At 43.0% G+C, this 17,720-nt stretch overlaps 2 protein-coding genes across 7 annotated transcripts in view; one reads left to right on the top strand and one right to left on the bottom strand.

Annotated features, from left to right (window-relative positions):
• LOC140740064 (E3 ubiquitin-protein ligase arkadia-C-like) overlaps positions 1-4,607 on the bottom strand; it is a 195,803-nt gene extending 191,196 nt beyond the window's left edge. For 2 of the 5 annotated variants that reach the window (XM_073068920.1, XM_073068924.1), the window contains exons 1-2: positions 4,399-4,607; positions 916-1,346 (exon numbers count right to left, since the gene is read on the bottom strand). In XM_073068920.1, coding sequence (XP_072925021.1) covers positions 916-1,346; positions 4,399-4,458 — 491 coding nt within the window. In that variant the 5' untranslated portion in view covers positions 4,459-4,607. Of the gene's footprint in view, positions 1-915; positions 1,347-3,736; positions 3,948-4,284 lie in introns of those variants that run through there. The other 3 variants (XM_073068922.1, XM_073068921.1, XM_073068923.1) reach the window with 3 other exon arrangements.
• Positions 4,565-17,720, top strand: part of rab8a (RAB8A, member RAS oncogene family) — a 54,242-nt gene continuing 41,086 nt past the window's right edge. For both annotated transcript variants that reach the window (XM_073068926.1, XM_073068925.1), the window contains exons 1-2: positions 4,565-4,855; positions 6,907-6,967. In XM_073068926.1, the coding sequence (XP_072925027.1) occupies positions 4,690-4,855; positions 6,907-6,967 (227 nt within the window). In that variant the 5' untranslated portion in view covers positions 4,565-4,689. The remainder of the gene's footprint in view (positions 4,856-6,906; positions 6,968-17,720) is intronic.

Genomic DNA, 17,720 nt, shown 5'->3' with positions numbered 1-17,720 from the left:
CTCCCCTCACCTTCTTTATAGGGCCCCTACCCCCTCCCTCTTCAGTCCTGACAAAGGGTCTCAGCCCAAAACGTTGACTGTTCATTTCCACGGATGCTGCCCGACCTACTTGTTCCTCCAGCTTGTTGTACGTTATGGCTTTGACCCCAGCATCTGCAGTGCACTTTGTGTTTACACACCAAGGCCTGTACCCTTTTCTCAAGATTTTCTTGCAGTTATTTAGATATTTTCTGCTCAGAGGACTGATGAAAAATATTTGTTCAAAGTATCCACATTTAACCCCATCTTTGTCACATCTCCAATGTTTTTAAACATATGACTTTAACCTCCTTCTTCCTTTACTTACCTTTAATAATTTTATTACCTGCCTCAACATGTCAGGATAGCTTAATCTCAATATATTTTCTCTCTTATTTTTACTTATCTTTCTTCTGGCTTCTAATGCATCTGTCTTCTAGTCTGTTACCAATCTCTACAACATTGCAATTTTCTTCAACTTGATACTGTACTGACGAATCAGTCCTTGTTCACTGCCTTGGGCCACAAGGCACACATTTATACTACATCAATTTGATCAAATTCTATTCTGGTGGATAATACTGTGTACAAATAATTTACTGGAATTTTCATAATGTGACTTTACAAAAATACATAGAGACGTCCTTAGTACAAGCATCAATAACTAATCCCTCAATTCAGAACCTACAGCACATATGGGGAGACATATTCACTAACCTTATTATGTGCCTGAGTAACTATTGGAATGGCGCACACCAGATATGTGCACACTACTCAAGCTAAAGAGGTTAATGACTGCAGTATTATTTAAGAATTGCTTTCTTTATGACAGATATCCACAAGGAACTTCAAACCGGAATGTTCAGATTTTGAGTTTGTTATGCTTGTTGTTCCTACCTGTTCGCTCCCATCCACATCATCATTCTCCCTTCATTCTTCTCTGATACAAGTTCGCCAGATTCAGCAAGGTTGGTACTAGAAGATGGAGCTGTCTCGATGGCATTAGAAGAGTTATTGCTTGCGTAAATATAGCTCCGCACATAGTGGCGATCAGTTTGCAAAGCAAGTTTGAGTTCCTTTGAAAAGCTGGAATGCTCAGGGTTCAGACACTCCATCCACTGAACAGGCTCCTGCTCTTTCAGCTCTGGACTCAAAGGCACCTGGTTAATATCTTGAATAATTCCATTGAAAGGTGAAGGACAAGAACCATCGAAGCCTGCAGATGGTGGTGTTCCCTTGAGTTCTTGCTCTGTACTGGAAACAAGGGGATTCTCTGGCAATTTTGCTGCTGGGTCCATTATCAAACAAGAAACCAATGTTACGGAAACCTGTGGTGTAAAGTTTGTAAAGAAGAACTCCATAATACAAAAGCGCTATAATGCAGACTTATTTAACAAGATCCTTCCCCATGCTACCTCCTAAAGTTTTACATTAGCATCCAATTTTTTATCTTAAACCATCTTATTGCAGTGAGAAAGTAAAACTGGCCTAATAACGTCTACACTGTTGCCTTTTATACAAAACCACTGACAAATGTCACCAGGAAATTATTAAGAAAAATAATGTTAGACTATTAAACAAGGCCATTCTTATCTCAAACAAGAGAAAATCTGCAGATGCTGGAAATCCAAGCCACACACACAAAATGCTGGATGAACTCAGCAGGCCAGGCAGCATATTCAGAAAAATGTAGATTTGGCATTTCGGGTCAAGAGAAAAAAAAGATGACCTCACCATATCTCCTTGCCTGTCCATCACCTCCCTCTGGTGCTCCTTCACCTTTACTTTATTACAATGCTTCTGTTTTCTCCTATTGGACTCCTGCAATCTCTTTCACTAATCAACTTCCCAGCTCTTTATTTCACCCCTCCCCCTCCCAGCTTCACCTATCACCTTGTGGTCTCACTCCCCACCCCACCTTTTATATATACTTCTCAGCTTTTTTCTCCACTCCTGCCAAAGGGTCTTAGCCCGAAACTTGGACTGTACTTTTTTCCATAGACGCTGTCTGGCCTGCCGAATTCCTCCAGCATTTTGTGTGTGTTGCCATTTTTATCAAGTTATAATATAGGACTTGATTTACACCTGGGCTATAAGGGAACAGTTACAGCTTTAAAAAATTTACAGCTCATTTTTAAATCCGGATACCAGATGTCATTGCAACTGTGGTACTTAAGTCAGTGATTCAGAGGGATGATCAACAGGAAAAATACCCAGGATAAACTGTATCTGAGGCACAGCAAGATCAGGACTTTGGCCTATCATATCTGTGACAGCCATGACACTAATCTAAATGATCACCCCCCCCCCCCCCATCTTCCTGCACAATGCCCATATCCTTTCATTCCCCAAAAGTGGGTTTAACTTATCCAATCCTGATACAGGTCTCAACTCAAAATGCTAACCATCAATTCCTATCCATAGATGCTGCCTGACCTGCTGAGTTCCTTCAGCTTTCTGTGTGTTGCTTCAGCTTTCAGCATCTGTAGTCTCATTACATTTTTTTTGTCTATTCATGTGCCCATCTAAAATCTCTTAAATATTCCTAACACTTCTACCACCTCCCTTTGGAATACACTTCAGACCCCTACAGACCACTTCAGAGTGAAAAAAAAAGCACGCCTTGTGTTGTATAGTTGTAACATAATTTCCCAATTTATATAGTCAATGACGTGAATGAAGGAACGCATGCCAAACAACTTTTTCACAAAATTGTCTACTTGTATCACTGCTAACTGGAAACGATGCATCCTGTGCACTTCCCAGCCTTTTCCCACTTTCTGAGGAGATCCACTGTAGATTTGGTTGTAAGCTTAGACATCCACCATCTACAATAGGATCCTACCACTGACTATATCTTTCCCACAACCCCTCCATCCCCCTCTGCTTTCTACAGGGATCACTCTCCCTTGTCCAGTGATCATCCTCTAGGCAATAATCCACGCTAGCGTGACAAGTGTTACACTTGCCCTTACACCTCTTCTATCCGCATTATTCAAGGCTCCAAACAGTCCTAGGTGAGCCAAAATTTCACCTGCACATCTGTGAGGGTCAGCTAATACATCTGGTGCAGGCTCTTTTACATCAATGAAACCCAACAGATTGGTGGATCACTTTGTCAAGCGCTCTTGCTCTGTCCACCGCAAAAGATGGGATTTCTCGATAGCCATCCATTTCAATTCAACTTCCCATTCCTTTCTGACATGTCAGTCCACGGCTTCCTCTAATGCCACATTCAGGCTAGAGGAGCAATACCTCACATTCTGTCCGAGTAGCTGCCAACCTGATCACATGACAGTGATTTCTCTAACTTCAGGTAATTCCTTCCCCTCCTTCTCTTTTTCAATTCCCCACTCTGGTTCCTCTCTCACTCCTTCTCTACTCATAACCTGCCCATTGCCTCCCTCTGGTACCCCTCCTCCTTCCCTTTCTCCTATCAGATTCCTCCTTCTTCAGACCTTTACTTCTTCCAGCCCTTTTCCACCACCCACATTTTTTCACCTAACATCTGCCAGCTTCCCCTCACCACCATTCTGCTTTGTACCCTTTCTTTTCCAGTCCTAATTAAGAGTCTTGGATCCAAACTTCAACTGTTTATTCCCCCATCATAGATATTGTCTGATTGGCTGAGTTCCTCCAGTATTTTGTGTGTATTGATCATAGACTAACAGCTCCACCATCCACTACACTAGCAATTTTGCATCATCCACAAACTTACCAAGCACGTCGACTACATTCTCATGGAAATCAATACACTTGATTAACAGTGTACCCTGTGGCACATTACCCAATGGTCACAGACGTCCAATCTGAAGTACAATCCTCCACCACCACTAAACCAATTTTATATCGGCTTGTCTAGATCGACAACCCCTAAAAACAAAGTGGAATCTTCCCCCACATTTTGGTTAAGTTGTGGCAGAGAGCATCATTGGGGGAAGGGTTCAGGGTCGCTGCCACCAATGGACAGCAGGAGGTATCACGCCGTCTGCATTTGTTGGGAAGGTGTTAAAATGGGATATACAATCACCACCCACGCCGCAGTCACCGAGTCGGGGGGGGGGGGGGTGTGGTGAAGCTCATCGCTGACACTCATTCACTCACTTCCCGCAACAGCACCAACCACTTCGGCCCGATGGGTCTCGTAGAGAACCCTGCCTACATTCCCACAACACTCCTGCCTTATGTCATCAAGAGGAAGAAAGGGGAAAAGGACTCGCACATCCGCGGCCAGAAACTACCCCATACCCGCCGGCCGACACTCACCGATCCACTACCACTGCCCGGGCTCCAATCTCTGTGACATCATTTCCGGGGTCCTGTACTATGACGCACCTTCCGGGATCGCGGACACATAGAAACTCGCACTCACAGACTCACAAAGTAAGAGGCATCCGCTTTCCCAGGGGAAAAGTCTTCCGGCTCGTCATCACCTCCCATTCATCTGTCCGCGTGCCGTGCGTTCTGACTAGGAGTGGCAGGGCTCCACAATAAACCAGCCGAATCAAGACGAACCCAAGTTCCGATCTCCTGCCGGAAACTGTTGTCAATCCTGAATAGGAAAACGACACACCTGTCCGTCAAATGATTGTCGCTCTAACCTGCCAGTCGGTTGATGGTAGAGCGAATCCCACTGTCCAATCAGCGTTGTAATTTTCCCTTTGCCGGCCAATGGGCATCTTGGAGGCAGGACTTCCGGCGGAGCTGGGCGCCATGGCGAAGACTTACGATTACCTGTTCAAGCTACTGCTGATCGGAGATAGTGGCGTCGGCAAAACCTGCGTCCTTTTCCGCTTCTCCGAGGACGCCTTTAACACCACCTTCATCTCGACTATCGGTATGGCCAGTCGCGCGCAGTTTCTCGTTTCTGGCTATTGGGGTGCAGGGTGCGAAGGTCAAGGGCCGAACCCGGCCCCATTCTTTCCCTCCCGCCGGTCGAGACCCCGGGCCCAGCCACCAGATAACTGCTACGCGGATCTCCCTTTCCCTCTCATCTGAAACCTCGCAGTCGGCAGGAAGTTGACGTCTGCCCCAGGTGGAGATGGTTCAAGTCTGTGGCTGCCTCAACAGCCGGCCTGTTACTCCCAACAATGTCCCCATCAACTTTCCCGCTCTCCAGGTCTGCCGCTTACTGACACACTCGGGGCAATTTACAGCGATCGGTTAACCTTCCGACTTGCATTAACTTTGAGGCGTGAGGAAACCGGAGCCCCAAAAGATCGCATGTGGTTACGGGTAGAATGTGCAAATCCCACATAGGCAGCACCGGATACAGATCAGCGGCTGTAATAGCTGCTCCACTCTCTGGACTGCCCAGCTTAGTCATGATGTCTAACTGAGTTCTCGTTTCCCCGTGATAGACTTAAGACTTGTATTCGTTTCTATGATGTCAGCACAGTTTAGGTTACTTAGAATTTAAGGTTCATTTCTTCTAACTGTGATTAACTCGGCTTAGCATTCCTACTTTTTCTGCTTGGCAAGGCGGGAGCTCATTTAGGTTTTTTTTTCCTTTCTGGTTTGTAATACTTTAAGCTTGGGAGCAGTCGGTAAAATCTTAAATGTTCCTGCACAATCTGTCATCTCATTTTCATGAGGCCATTTAGGTACTTAGATGGATTTGAATGGTTTTTTATGGTTCCGTGTACAGTGTGTTTGTTGACACAGCTGAATTGAATTCGGAAAATCAACCTTCAGAGAGACTTCCATGTTAGAGACCACATTGACATTATAATAAGTGAAGAATGACTGCCAGTGACCAGTGGTTTTCAGCAGCCGTCAGGGTTGGGTGCATTACTTTTCATGTTATATGTTAATTATCTGAATGATAAAGTTGATGGCCAAGTTTACAGGTGATAAAAGATAATTGGAGAGCAGGTAATGTTGAGGAAGCAGGATGTTGCTGTAGAACTGGACAGAATGGAAGAATGGGCAAAGTGTTCGATGGAATACAGTGTAGTGAAGCGTAGATCATTGCACTTCAGTAGAACCAGTAAAGGGATAGATTATTTTCTAGACAGGATTAATATATACGGATGACATGCAGGTTCAGTCAGTAATACAGAAGGCAAATGTAATGTTAGCATTCATTTCAAGAGGACTAGAATGTAATAGCAAGGATGTAATGCTGAGTGTTTATGAGGCAATGGTCAGGCTGCAATCAGGAGAATTATGAACAGCTTTGGGCCTCATCTAAAACAAGATGGAATCATTGGAGAGGTTCCAGAGGAGGTTTATGAGAATTATCCCACAAATGAAAGGATTAATGTCTGAGGAGTGTTTGATGGCTCTCGGCCTGTGTGTTCTGAACTTTAAATGAACAAGAGGGGATCTCGTTGAAACCTGCCAAATATTGAAATAGAGTGAACATTATGAAGATTTTTCCAATAGCATGAGAGTCTGGGAGCAGAGATTCAGAATAAAATAGAAACAGATTCAGAATAGGAGAATATCCCTTTAGAACAAATGAGAAGAATTTTCTGAAGCTGGAAGGTGGTGAATCTGGAAATCTTTGCCACATATGCTGTGGAGGCCAAGTCATTGGGTATATTTAAAATAAGATTGATCGTTATTAATTAGTAAGGGTATCGAAGGTTGGCAAGAAAATGAGGTTGAGGAAAATAAAGGGAGATTAGCATATTTTGTCACATGTAGATTGAAATATTTACCCATAATTGAATGACAGATCGGACACAATGGGCTGAATGGAGGGTGAGAGTAAGCGTTTGGCACAGGCCAAGATAGCCTGTTTCCATGCTGTAATTGTTAGATGGTTATATGGCATAATCTGCTCCTGTGTCTTATGTCTAATTGCAGCTAAGACTGAGGGCCTTGTCCTTCAAGCTAAGTTTTTAAATTTAAAATGACTGAACTTGATTTCTTTCTTTTCAGGTATTGACTTTAAAATCAGAACAATTGAGTTGGATGGAAAGAAAATCAAACTGCAGATATGGTGAGGATATGTAGGGCTACTTTGACCAGGTCTGCAAACTGCATTTACCCTAGTAGCTGATTGCTTGTAACATCATATGCATAATTTGAAAAACCATTGTGTTCACCGGCTGTCCAATCAAGCTCATTGTGGTTTTAACAAAGGAATTGTCTTTGGAGCAGCATTTCCCAACCTGAGGTCCCACCGATTAATGGTAAAGGTCCATGGCATAAAGAAGGTTGGGGATCCCTGTTGTGGAGCATTTTCCATGGTATTAACTCAGGGCAACAAAACACAAAATTAAATTTACAGTGCGATGTGATTTGCTATTCTCCCACTGTAACTCTTTAAAAAAAAACAATTTGAATTTGTGCATTCTATATTATAAAGTGTCCTCATATACTTCAGTGGTTCAGTGAAAGACTTGGAAGGACTGTATTTGCATCTAAGATACTGAGTTAAAGCAAAAGATTAACAGCTTAAGTTGGAAATAGTGCCAGAGTTCAAAGTTCAAAAGGTCAAAGAATTTATTATCAGAGTTCATAGATGTCACCACATACAACCCTGAGATTCTTTTACTGTAGGTGTACTTAGCAAATCTATAGAATAGTAACTTAAAAAAATACCAACGGACAACAAACAAAATGCAGATGTATATAACAAGAATGAAATTACAAGATAAAGAGTCCTTAAAGTGAGACCATCAGTTGTGGGAACACCAGAAGTAGAATCAGTGTAGTTATTCATTTTTGTTCTAGAGACTGATGTTTGAGGGGTAATAACTATTCTTGACCCTGGTGGTGCGAGTCCTCAAGCACTTGTACCTTCTACCTGATGGCAGCAGTGAGAAAAGAGCATGGCCTGGGTGGTGAGGATCTTTGATAGATGCTGCTTTTCTACAGCAACATTTCAGGTAGATGTGCTCAGTGGCTGAGAGGGATTTATCTGTGATATACTGGGCTGAATCCACTACTTTTTGTAGAATTTTCTGCTACAATAACAGGCCATAATGCAGCCACTTTCCACCACACATCTACTATATAGAAGTTTGCCAAGGTTTTTGGTGACAAGGTTTTAAATGAATTGTTTTGTCAAACTGGTAATCAGCACTGAGCAGTCAAGCAGGAAATGCAGGATTGTATGTACATTGCAGTTTAAAGAAGCAAAGACAACGGTGGCAGCACTATTAAAACTAAAAAGGAAAAAAATCAGCAAGAAATTTCTTTGCTGCATTTGACGTGTAAGTTATCAACTGGAACATTTCGTTAACCACCATTTCTTGGTTCTTTGCCATTGTAGCAACACCTCTCCCATAGCTGTCCTATTGGTGGTACAAGATGCATTCAGGGATTATTGTGGTGGGATCTGTAATTGATTTCACCACGGTGTGCTTGGAATGATATGTTGGGAAGCTATGGGACAACTTGCGTGATTTAAATGCTAATCTCCATAACATAGTCCCTCGACTATGGAGCTTGAAATTGAGAGGGCGCATCGTGCGCTTGTCCCAAGGCCTACTGGAGACAGAGAAGATAAGCTATGCTCAATAGTAATTAGATTCCTTCGATATAATACCAAAGCGGAGATTCTACAAAGGACCTGGAGAAAGAAAAGGATGTTTTTGAACGGGAAATTAATATATTTCAATCAAGATTATCCCCGCCCCGGCGGCCCTGCAGAAACATAAGGAATACTCTGAAGTAAAGAAAATATTAAAGCAAGGGAAGATTAGATTCCAAACTCCGTACCCCTGCTAAACTGTGAGTGTTTTATGAAAATGGGACACAATTGTATCAGACAGTGGAAGAGGCGACTACAGACATGAAGGCCAGAGGGCTGCCTGTTAGTGTGATCAAACCAAGGGAAAGCCTGGCTGAGCAGCTAATCTGATCTGCTTGGGAAATAGTAAGAGAACTGAAAAAGCAGGGGACAGGAGGTGGGCGAGAGAAGAATATCAGGAAGAGACGGTGAGTTTTCCGAAGACAGCTCTCACCCCCTCCAGAAGAGCCTTAAGGTTTGGCCAACTTTAAGTTTTGATAAGCTAAACGGAAGCAAAAATAGACTGTGCTGTACCTATCTCAAGAAATGCTTATCATAACCTGGATTTTATATTACTCAATTTTTTTATTCTTTCATTTACTCCTTTTTCCCCACCTAAATGAGAATATGGAATACACAGGGAAATCTTTTCTGTGTAATGGACATAGATTTGTTCATTTTTATGGGTACTGCAATGAGGGCCCTCAACTCAGGTAGGAGGGGCTATCCCCCATGGCTAGACATTTCCTCCAGCTCAAACCAGGGTTATCTACTAGAGACTTGGAATTACACCTTCGTTGCCTTTATTATTTGTGTTTCTTGGTTCTTATTTGTTCAGGGAGTGGATCTATTAAGTTTTATTCTGCTAATTTCAATGATATATTGACAGATAAATACACATGACTAAGGACAAAAATAATTTCTTTTAATGTCAATGGGCTGTTAAATCCAATCAAACGCAGAACAAGCCCATGTAGTATATTACGATATATCCAATGATTCCAGGAACATCACTGATGATGTGTCCAGAAGCATCAGTAGATGTATGCACACAGCTTACACCCTGAGTTTATCAGTGACAGCCAGGAAAGACTGGGTGACAACTACAAAAAGAGTGGTGATGACTGGAGAGAGAGAGAGTGACAGCTCGGAGAGACGGCAACCAGGGCAGAACGGGCTGGCAACCCAATCTGTAACCTCTGAGAGGAGGACCCCCACAAGAGCCTCTATGATTCTAAGGGAAAGATACCCCCGGGGGGGGGGGGGAGGATGAGCACCCCAGTTAGACGGACACGACGGCAACAGACCAGACAATGAACAAATGACTATGAGCAAGCAGTGTGCATGTGGCAAAATCTGCAAGAATGATCGCGGCTTGAAGATCCACCAATCGAGGATGAAGTGTCTGGTGAGAGCAGGAGCAGCACAACGCGCAGGTGTCCAGCCTGGTGAGACAAAGGAGGTGCCAGGCCCAGAGTCATCCCATAGTGCCCGGAACCTCCAAGTGTTGCAAACTGATCCCTCTAACATCAATTCTAACAGGAGGCGGATCAAATGGCCTGCAGCTAACATGACGTCACTGTGGAAACAGTTTGACGAAGATGTCAACCAAATTCTGGAGGTGACGACGAAGGGAATGGTCGATAGGAAGCTGCAAACCATGACAACGATCATGTTCAGCATTGCAGCTGAACGGTTCAGAGAAGAGGAGAAGAAAGAGTCCAGAACACCTTACTCAAAGAACCAAAGAGCGTTGAGGATCCACAACATTAGGCAGGAGATGAAAGTGCTGAAGTCCCAGTACTAGGAGGCAGGAGAAGAGGAGCGCATCGGCTTGGCCCAGCTGATGTGCATACTACGAAAGAAGACCGGGGTTCTCCACCGGGCAGAGTGGCATCAGAGGCGGCGGCATGAAAAGGCCCGAAAATGTGCTGCCTTTATCGCCAACCCATTCAAGTTCACCAAGGAGTTGCTGGGGCAGAAGCGCAGTGGGAAATCAGCCTGTTCGGAAGAAGACATAGACCAACATCTGAAGAAGGTATACAGTGATCCTGAAAGAGAGAAGGAGTTGGGAGAGTGCAACATCCTGATAGACCCCCGAACCGGATGTGCAGTTCGACATGTCAGAGCTGCAGCTAAAGGAAGTCAGAGAGGTTGTCCGCAAAGCAAGGGCAAGCTCAGCTCCAGGACCAAGCGGCACCTCATACAAAGTGTCTAAGAACTGCTCCAAACTCCTATTGCGTCTGTGGAAGACTCTGCGAGTCTTCTGAACAAGGGGGAAGATCCCAGATCAGTGGAGAGTGGCTGAAGGGGTAGGGATCCCAAAGGAAGAAAACACCACTCAGCTAGACCAATTCCATATCATCTCCCAGCTGTGTGTTGAGGCAAAGATCTTCTTCAGCGCAGTTTCCAATAGGCTACCTTGATACATCAGTCCAGAAGGGTGGCATTTGAGGGATGCCGGGCTGTCTGGAGCACACCGGTGTGGTGACACAGCTCATCAGGGAGGCCAGAGAGAACGAGGGCAACCTGTCAGTGCTGTGGCTTGACCTGGCAAATGCATATGGCTCCATTCCACACAAGCTGGTGCAGCTCACACTGACCAAGAATCACATCCCCAGCAGAATTACAGACCTTATCGCTGATTATTACAGCAACTTCAGGATGGGGGTATTTTCAGGAGCAATTACATAAGCTGGCACAAGGTGGAGATTGGCATCATCACAGGGTTCACTATCTCAGTGACACTGTTCTCCCTAGCCATGAACATGCTCACTAAGTCTGCTGAAACAGAGTGCAGAGGGCCCAGAATGAATTCCGCTCAACGGCAACCACACTACATGGATGACCTCACAGTCACCACAGAATCAGTCCCAGGCTGCCGGTGGATTCTGCAGGGGCTCGAAAAGCTGGTGGAGTGGGCCCGGATGCGTTTCAAACCAGCCAAATCAAGATCAATGGTGCTGCGGAAAGGCAAGGTGGAAAACAAGTTCCGGTTCAGCCATCCCAACCATCACAGAAAAGCCAGTCAAGAGCTTAGGTAAGGTCTTTGACAGCTCTCTAAAGGACATGGCATCCAATTCAGGCGACCTGCACCGAGTTGGATGGCTGGCTGAAATCTGAACAAGTCTGGCCTACCTGGGAAGTTCAAAGCCTGGGTGTGTCTCAGAATGGCATTCTTCCCAGGATCCTGTGGCCTCTCCTCGTCTATGCAATTCCGATCTCGACAGTCGAAACCTTAGAGAGGAGGGTCAGTAAGCACCTCAAAAGATGGCTGGGGCTGCCAAGGAACCTGAGCAGCATCGCACTCTATGGACACCACAATAAACTGCAACTGCCCTTCAAATCCCTGGAGGAGGAATTCAAAGTTACAAGAGCCAGAGAAGTGATAAAGTACAGGGACTCAAGTGATCTGAAGGTGGTTAGAACAGGGATCCAACTGAGGACTGGCAGGAAGTGGAGGGCAGAGGAAGCTGTACAGGAAGCAGAGGAAAGGCTGTGTCACAGGAGGCTGGTGGGAGTGGTTACATGAGGCAGAGCTGGGCTAGGATCCTTTCCAACTCCCCAAATGGACACCATCAGGGGGAAGGAAAGGCGCTATCTAGTTCAAGAGGAGGTGAGAGCAGCAGTGAAGGAGAGGAGAAACTGCAAGGCGGTGGGAATGAAGCAACAGGGAGCTTGGACAAGATGGGATAATGCGGTGGAGGGGAAAGTGACCTGGGCTGAGCTTTGGAAAGCCGAGCCACACTGCATCCAATTTTGTCATCCAGGCAGTGTACAATGTGCTTCCAAGCCCATCAAACCTGCACACATGGGGCAAGGCAGAGTCCTCAGCGTGCCCACTGTGTTCCAAGCGAGGAACCCTGGAGCACATCCTCAGCAGCTGCACAAGGGCACTTGGTGAGGGATGGTACCGATGGAGGCATGATCAGGTCCTGAAGACCATCGTTGAAGCCATCAGTGCAGGAGTCCCTCCAAGCAGACCATTGCCTTTGTAAGAGCTGGGGAGAAGCCAATACCCGCCAAAGGAACATCGGCAGGTATCCTGACTTCTGCAAGAGACTGGCAGCTGTTGGTGGACCTTGAAAGGCAGCTGAGGTTCCCCGACCATATCACAGCCGCCACCCTGCGACCAGACATTGTCCTTGTGTCTGAGTCTACAAAGCAGGTGGTGATGCTGGAGCTGACAGTGCCATGGGAAGATCACTTGGAAGAGGCCTTTGAAAGGAAGCTATGTAAGTACGCAGGACTGGTCAGCAACTGCCAGCAGGCTGGATAGAGAACAAGGTGTCTCCCAGTGGAAGTTGGTTGCAGGGGATTCGCAGCCAGAGCCTACAGAAATTTGGGCATCGAGGGGGAGAGGAAGAGGAGAGCCATCCGCAGTACCACCGATGCGGCAGAGAGGGCCTCAGGGTGGCTGTGGCTCAAGAGAGGGGAACCATGGAGTCATATAAGGCTAGCCATTTGGACACAAGCTGGGGTCTGATCAGCCCCGGCTGGGTCACCTGGAAAAGATGTATGATGTTGAAAGACCCAAAACACCCGATGATTCCAGGAACATCACTGATGATGTGTCCAGAAGCATCAGTAGATGTATGTACACAGCAAAAGAAACTCACTTAAGTGATAATGAGCATGGAAAACTAAAGAGAATGGGATTCACTAATTTGTTTTTCTCCTCATAACAAGGACATAGGAGAGGAGGTGCTATTCTTAAGCAAGCTAAATTCTGAAAAAATATTCAAAATGGGAGATAAGGAGGGCAGATATATTCTGGTAAGGGGGAATATGGACAGAAATTCAGTTACTCTATTGAATATATACGCACTCCCAGGAAGTGATACTGATTCCTTTCAGCAAATTACTAATATGGTAATGGGAACAGAAGGTCTCCTGATATGTGGGAGAGACTTAAATTTACAATTACAACCAAAGTTGGACTCTTCCAGTAGATAAACCTATGAAACAAAATCATTACATAAGTAAGTTAATACGGTCGGCCCTCCTTATCCGCGGATTCCACATGCGCAAATTCAACCAACCACAAATCACGAAAACCCCGGAAGTGCTTCCAGCACTTGTTGTTCGAGCACGTACAGACTTTTTTCTTGTCATTATTCCCTAAACAATGCAGTATAACAACCATTTTATATAGCATTTACATTGTATTAGGTATTATAAGTAATCTAGAGATAATTTAAGGTACACGGGAGGATGAGCATGGGTTATCATGGATCGGGGTCGAAAAAAATCGGAAGTTCTCTTACTAAGTAAGTCGGAACAGGTACATCCAGTATTATTTAGCGTCAGTTAGTCAAACATTTGTCTTAGTGTATATTTTACCTTTCTTTGCACATAAAACACTTAAGAACGTATGTTTCAGCGCTGGGCTCAGGAATGGAAGTTCTAGGGACTCGGGACAGATCACTCCCTAGTGCGCTCTCCACCGTGCCGGGTTGATGTGGAGGTTCAAAAACCCAAAACCCAATAATTAGACCACTGCGTTGCTTAGTAATAATTGTAGCTTTCATCGGGGCAGAGCCTTTCTCACTTTATCCTTTAAAATTGTTCCGATCGTTGACCAACGTAGCCTAACGCTTTTCCAATGACCGATGGCGTTTCACCTCTTTCCGATTGCTTTATTATTTCCACTTTAGTTTCAATCATGATTGTGATAATTTTTGTGAACAGAAACACTGCACATTCAGAGCTCTGGCGCCGGGTCCTAATGTCCACCGCACTGAGACAGGTTAAATAAGGTCTGGGGTTCTGCTGGGTCCTAAGATCCACTGCATTGAGACAGGTTGAATAAGGGACCTGAGCATCCGCGAAATCTGGTATCTGCAAGGGGTCCCGGAACCAATCCCCTGCAAATAAGGGGGATTTTCTATACATTTTCTGAGGATGTTGGTCTAATTGATATATGGAGGGACTTTTTCCCTGTCAGAAGAGATTACACTCATTATTCTGTACCCCATTCTGTATATACAAGAATTAACTATAATATTTGGAAAAGACAAAATAAACACCTGTGGAATTGGGAAAATAGATGTAAGGGACCATGCACCATACTTATCTATTGATTTTTGACCTACAACCAAGGAATACTATTTGGAAACTAAATTCAAGTCTACTCAATTATCCCTACTCTAACGAACAAATTTAAAAAAAAGAAAGTGGTCTTTATTTGGAATTCAGTGATAATGGAGAGGTTTCACCTCCCATTCTATGGGATACTCTGAAAGCTGTTTTAAGAGGGAAAATTCTAGCGATATTTTCATATAAGAAAAACATAAGGAATAAAACATTAGAGGAATTACAAAATAGGCTGAAGGAACTAGAAAAAAACACAAATTGAATTTGGCACAGGATACATTAGAGGGAATTTTTTAAAAATTAGGAATGAAATTAATAGTTTGGCTACGCAAGAAATTCAGGAAAAATTTAATGTTTCTGCAACAGACATTATGAAAGTGGATCTAAATCTATGAAAGTACTGGCGTGGAAACTGGAAAAAAAGATAGCAGCAGAAAATAGCAGAAATAGAATTAGGGATCCAAGAACAAAAATGATTAAAAAAAAATAAGTAAAATTCAAAAAGCTTTTGAAGTGTTTTACAAAACTCTATATTCCAAAGTTCCAAGGGGAAGCATAACCCAAATTGATACCTTCCTGAATTCTCTATGTAGATTATAAATTATTTTCCTCCATCATGGCCAAATGATTAGAGTTTCTACCCACACTGATACATAACAATCAGACAGGTTTTATACGACAACGCCAAACACAAGTCAATATACGAAGGACACTTCACATTATGGATCATATACAAAGAGATAAAATCAAAGCAATAGTGATAAGTGTGCACGTTGAAAAGGCATTTGATTTGGTTAATTGGAATTTTCTTTACAGAGTTTTACATAGATTTGGTTTCCATGACAAAATTATTAAAATTATACAGGCACTATATGACAACCCTACTGCTAGGATTGAAATCAATGGATATTTATCAGATAGTCTTACCCTAGAAACGAGCACAAAACAGGGTTGTGCATGGTCACTGCTACTCTTTGCATTATATCTGGAATGATTAGCTCAATACATCAGACAAAATGAAGATATCAGGGGAATTACTATTAAAGGGACAGAGCATAAATTGGCCTGTTACGCGGATGACATTTTGATCTATCTAGGGCAACCAACGTACTCTTTACCTAAATTGATGCAATCCTTTGAACAATATGGTTAATTATCAGGATACAAGTTCAACATAGATAAAACCCAATTACTTTCATATAACTATAGCCCAGCAAGAGAAATTGAAAGTAGATATCCCTGGGCATGGCAAACAGAGTCTTTCAAATATTTGGGCATCATTATGCCAAAAGATTTGGCAAAATTATCAGAATGCTTTTATCAGCCTTTATATAAAAAATAAGCAAGATATAACAAGATGGAACCTAATTCCTCTTTTTTAGTTTCAGTTCAAGGATTGAGTCTATTAAAATGAATATACTGTCCAGACTATTATATATCTTCCAGACCCTACCAATAGAGATTAATCAAAATCAATTCAATGAATGGAACAAAATGTTATCATGATATATATGGCAAGGTAAAATGCCTGTAGTTTGTCTCAAAACTTTGCAATTAGCCAAGGAAAAGGCAGGGTGGGGCCTTCCTTCTTTTGCAGCACAGTTGAGAGCTGTGATATGTTGGTGCAACCCATCATATGACGCTCAATGGAAAAACATTGTGGAGGGGATACTTCCTATCCCCATACAATTTTGGCTGAAAACAACCTGCAAAGGTACATAAATACTATTGATAACCCATGGGTGAAATGGACTCCTAAAATATGGAAAACTATTATAAAAGAATATAAACTAGAGGGAAATATTTCCATTCTTAAATGCTGTGCATATGACTCGGATTTTACACCGAATAAATTGGATGCTAGATTTAAGGACTGGACAGCTAAAGGGATAACAGTTCTTTGCAATATAATGAAGGACGGAACACTTCAGTTTTGAAATGCTTAAAGAGAAACACTTATTAGAAAAACAAGACTTTTATCGGTATTTACAGCTGCGACAGTATGTTAATAGGACGATAAAAAATGTAACCAAGGCAAGTACATGTTTGGTAGAGCTATTTAGAAAAGCATATGATTCAAATAACAGTGGTAGAATAATTTCAGGCGTGTATAAAGGTTTGTCAAATCTTAAAACACATTCAACTTCATTAATTAAAACAAAATGGGAGAAGAAAGGAGGGATAATTATATCTGAGGAAGAATGAACAATAATATGGAGGTATCAATGGAAGTGTATCAGTTCACAGAAATGGAGGGAGTTCGGATGGAAAAACTTGGTATTTCATTACACCCTCTCAGAAATCCCATTATGTTAGTAACCTCCCTGTTTGCTGGAGAAATTGTGCAAATCAAAATGCAAACCATAATCATATTTTCAGGGAATGTCCTGTTATCAAAGACTATTGGAGTGGGATACACAGTGCCCCTCAAGACATCTTTAAATGTGAAATATCCTTAGACAGTAAGACCATATATTTTGGGTATACAGTTGGCCCTCCTTATCCATGAATTCCGCATGCGTGAATTCAACCAACCGCGAATCACGAAAACCCGGAAGTTCTCTTCCAGCAATTGTTGTTCGAGCATGTACTGACTTCTTTTTTCTTGTCATTATTCCCTAAACAATGCAGTATAACAACTAATTTACATAGCGTTTACATTGTATTAGGTATTATAAGTAATCTAGAGATGATTTTAAATATATGGGAGGATGTGCATGGGTTATCGTGGATCAGGATCAGAAAAAAATCGAAAGTTCTCTTACTAAGTAAGTCGGAACGGTACATCCGGTATTATTTAGCATCAGTTAGTCTTAGTATATAGTATATATTTTACCTTTCTATGCATATAAAACACTTAAGAACGTATGTTTCAGCGCCAGGCTCGGGAGTTCGATCCAGTGACAGACGCTCCCGAGTGCAGGGTTGATAGGAGGATCAAAAACCCAAAACCCAATAGTTAAACCACTGCGTTGCTTAGTAATAATTGTAGCTTTCATCGGGGCAGAGCCTTTCTCACTTTATCCTTTAAAATTGTTCCGATCGTTGACCAACGTAGCCTAACGCTTTTCCAGTGACCGATGGCATTTCACCTCTTTCCGATCACTTTATTATTTCCACTTTATTTTCAATCGTGATC

Source organism: Hemitrygon akajei, chromosome 16 (genome assembly GCF_048418815.1).
Source record: "Hemitrygon akajei chromosome 16, sHemAka1.3, whole genome shotgun sequence".
Classification (NCBI taxonomy): domain Eukaryota; kingdom Metazoa; phylum Chordata; class Chondrichthyes; order Myliobatiformes; family Dasyatidae; genus Hemitrygon; species Hemitrygon akajei.
The sequence above is the reverse complement of the archived record's forward strand: the minus strand, read 5'-3'. Positions and strand labels throughout refer to the sequence as shown.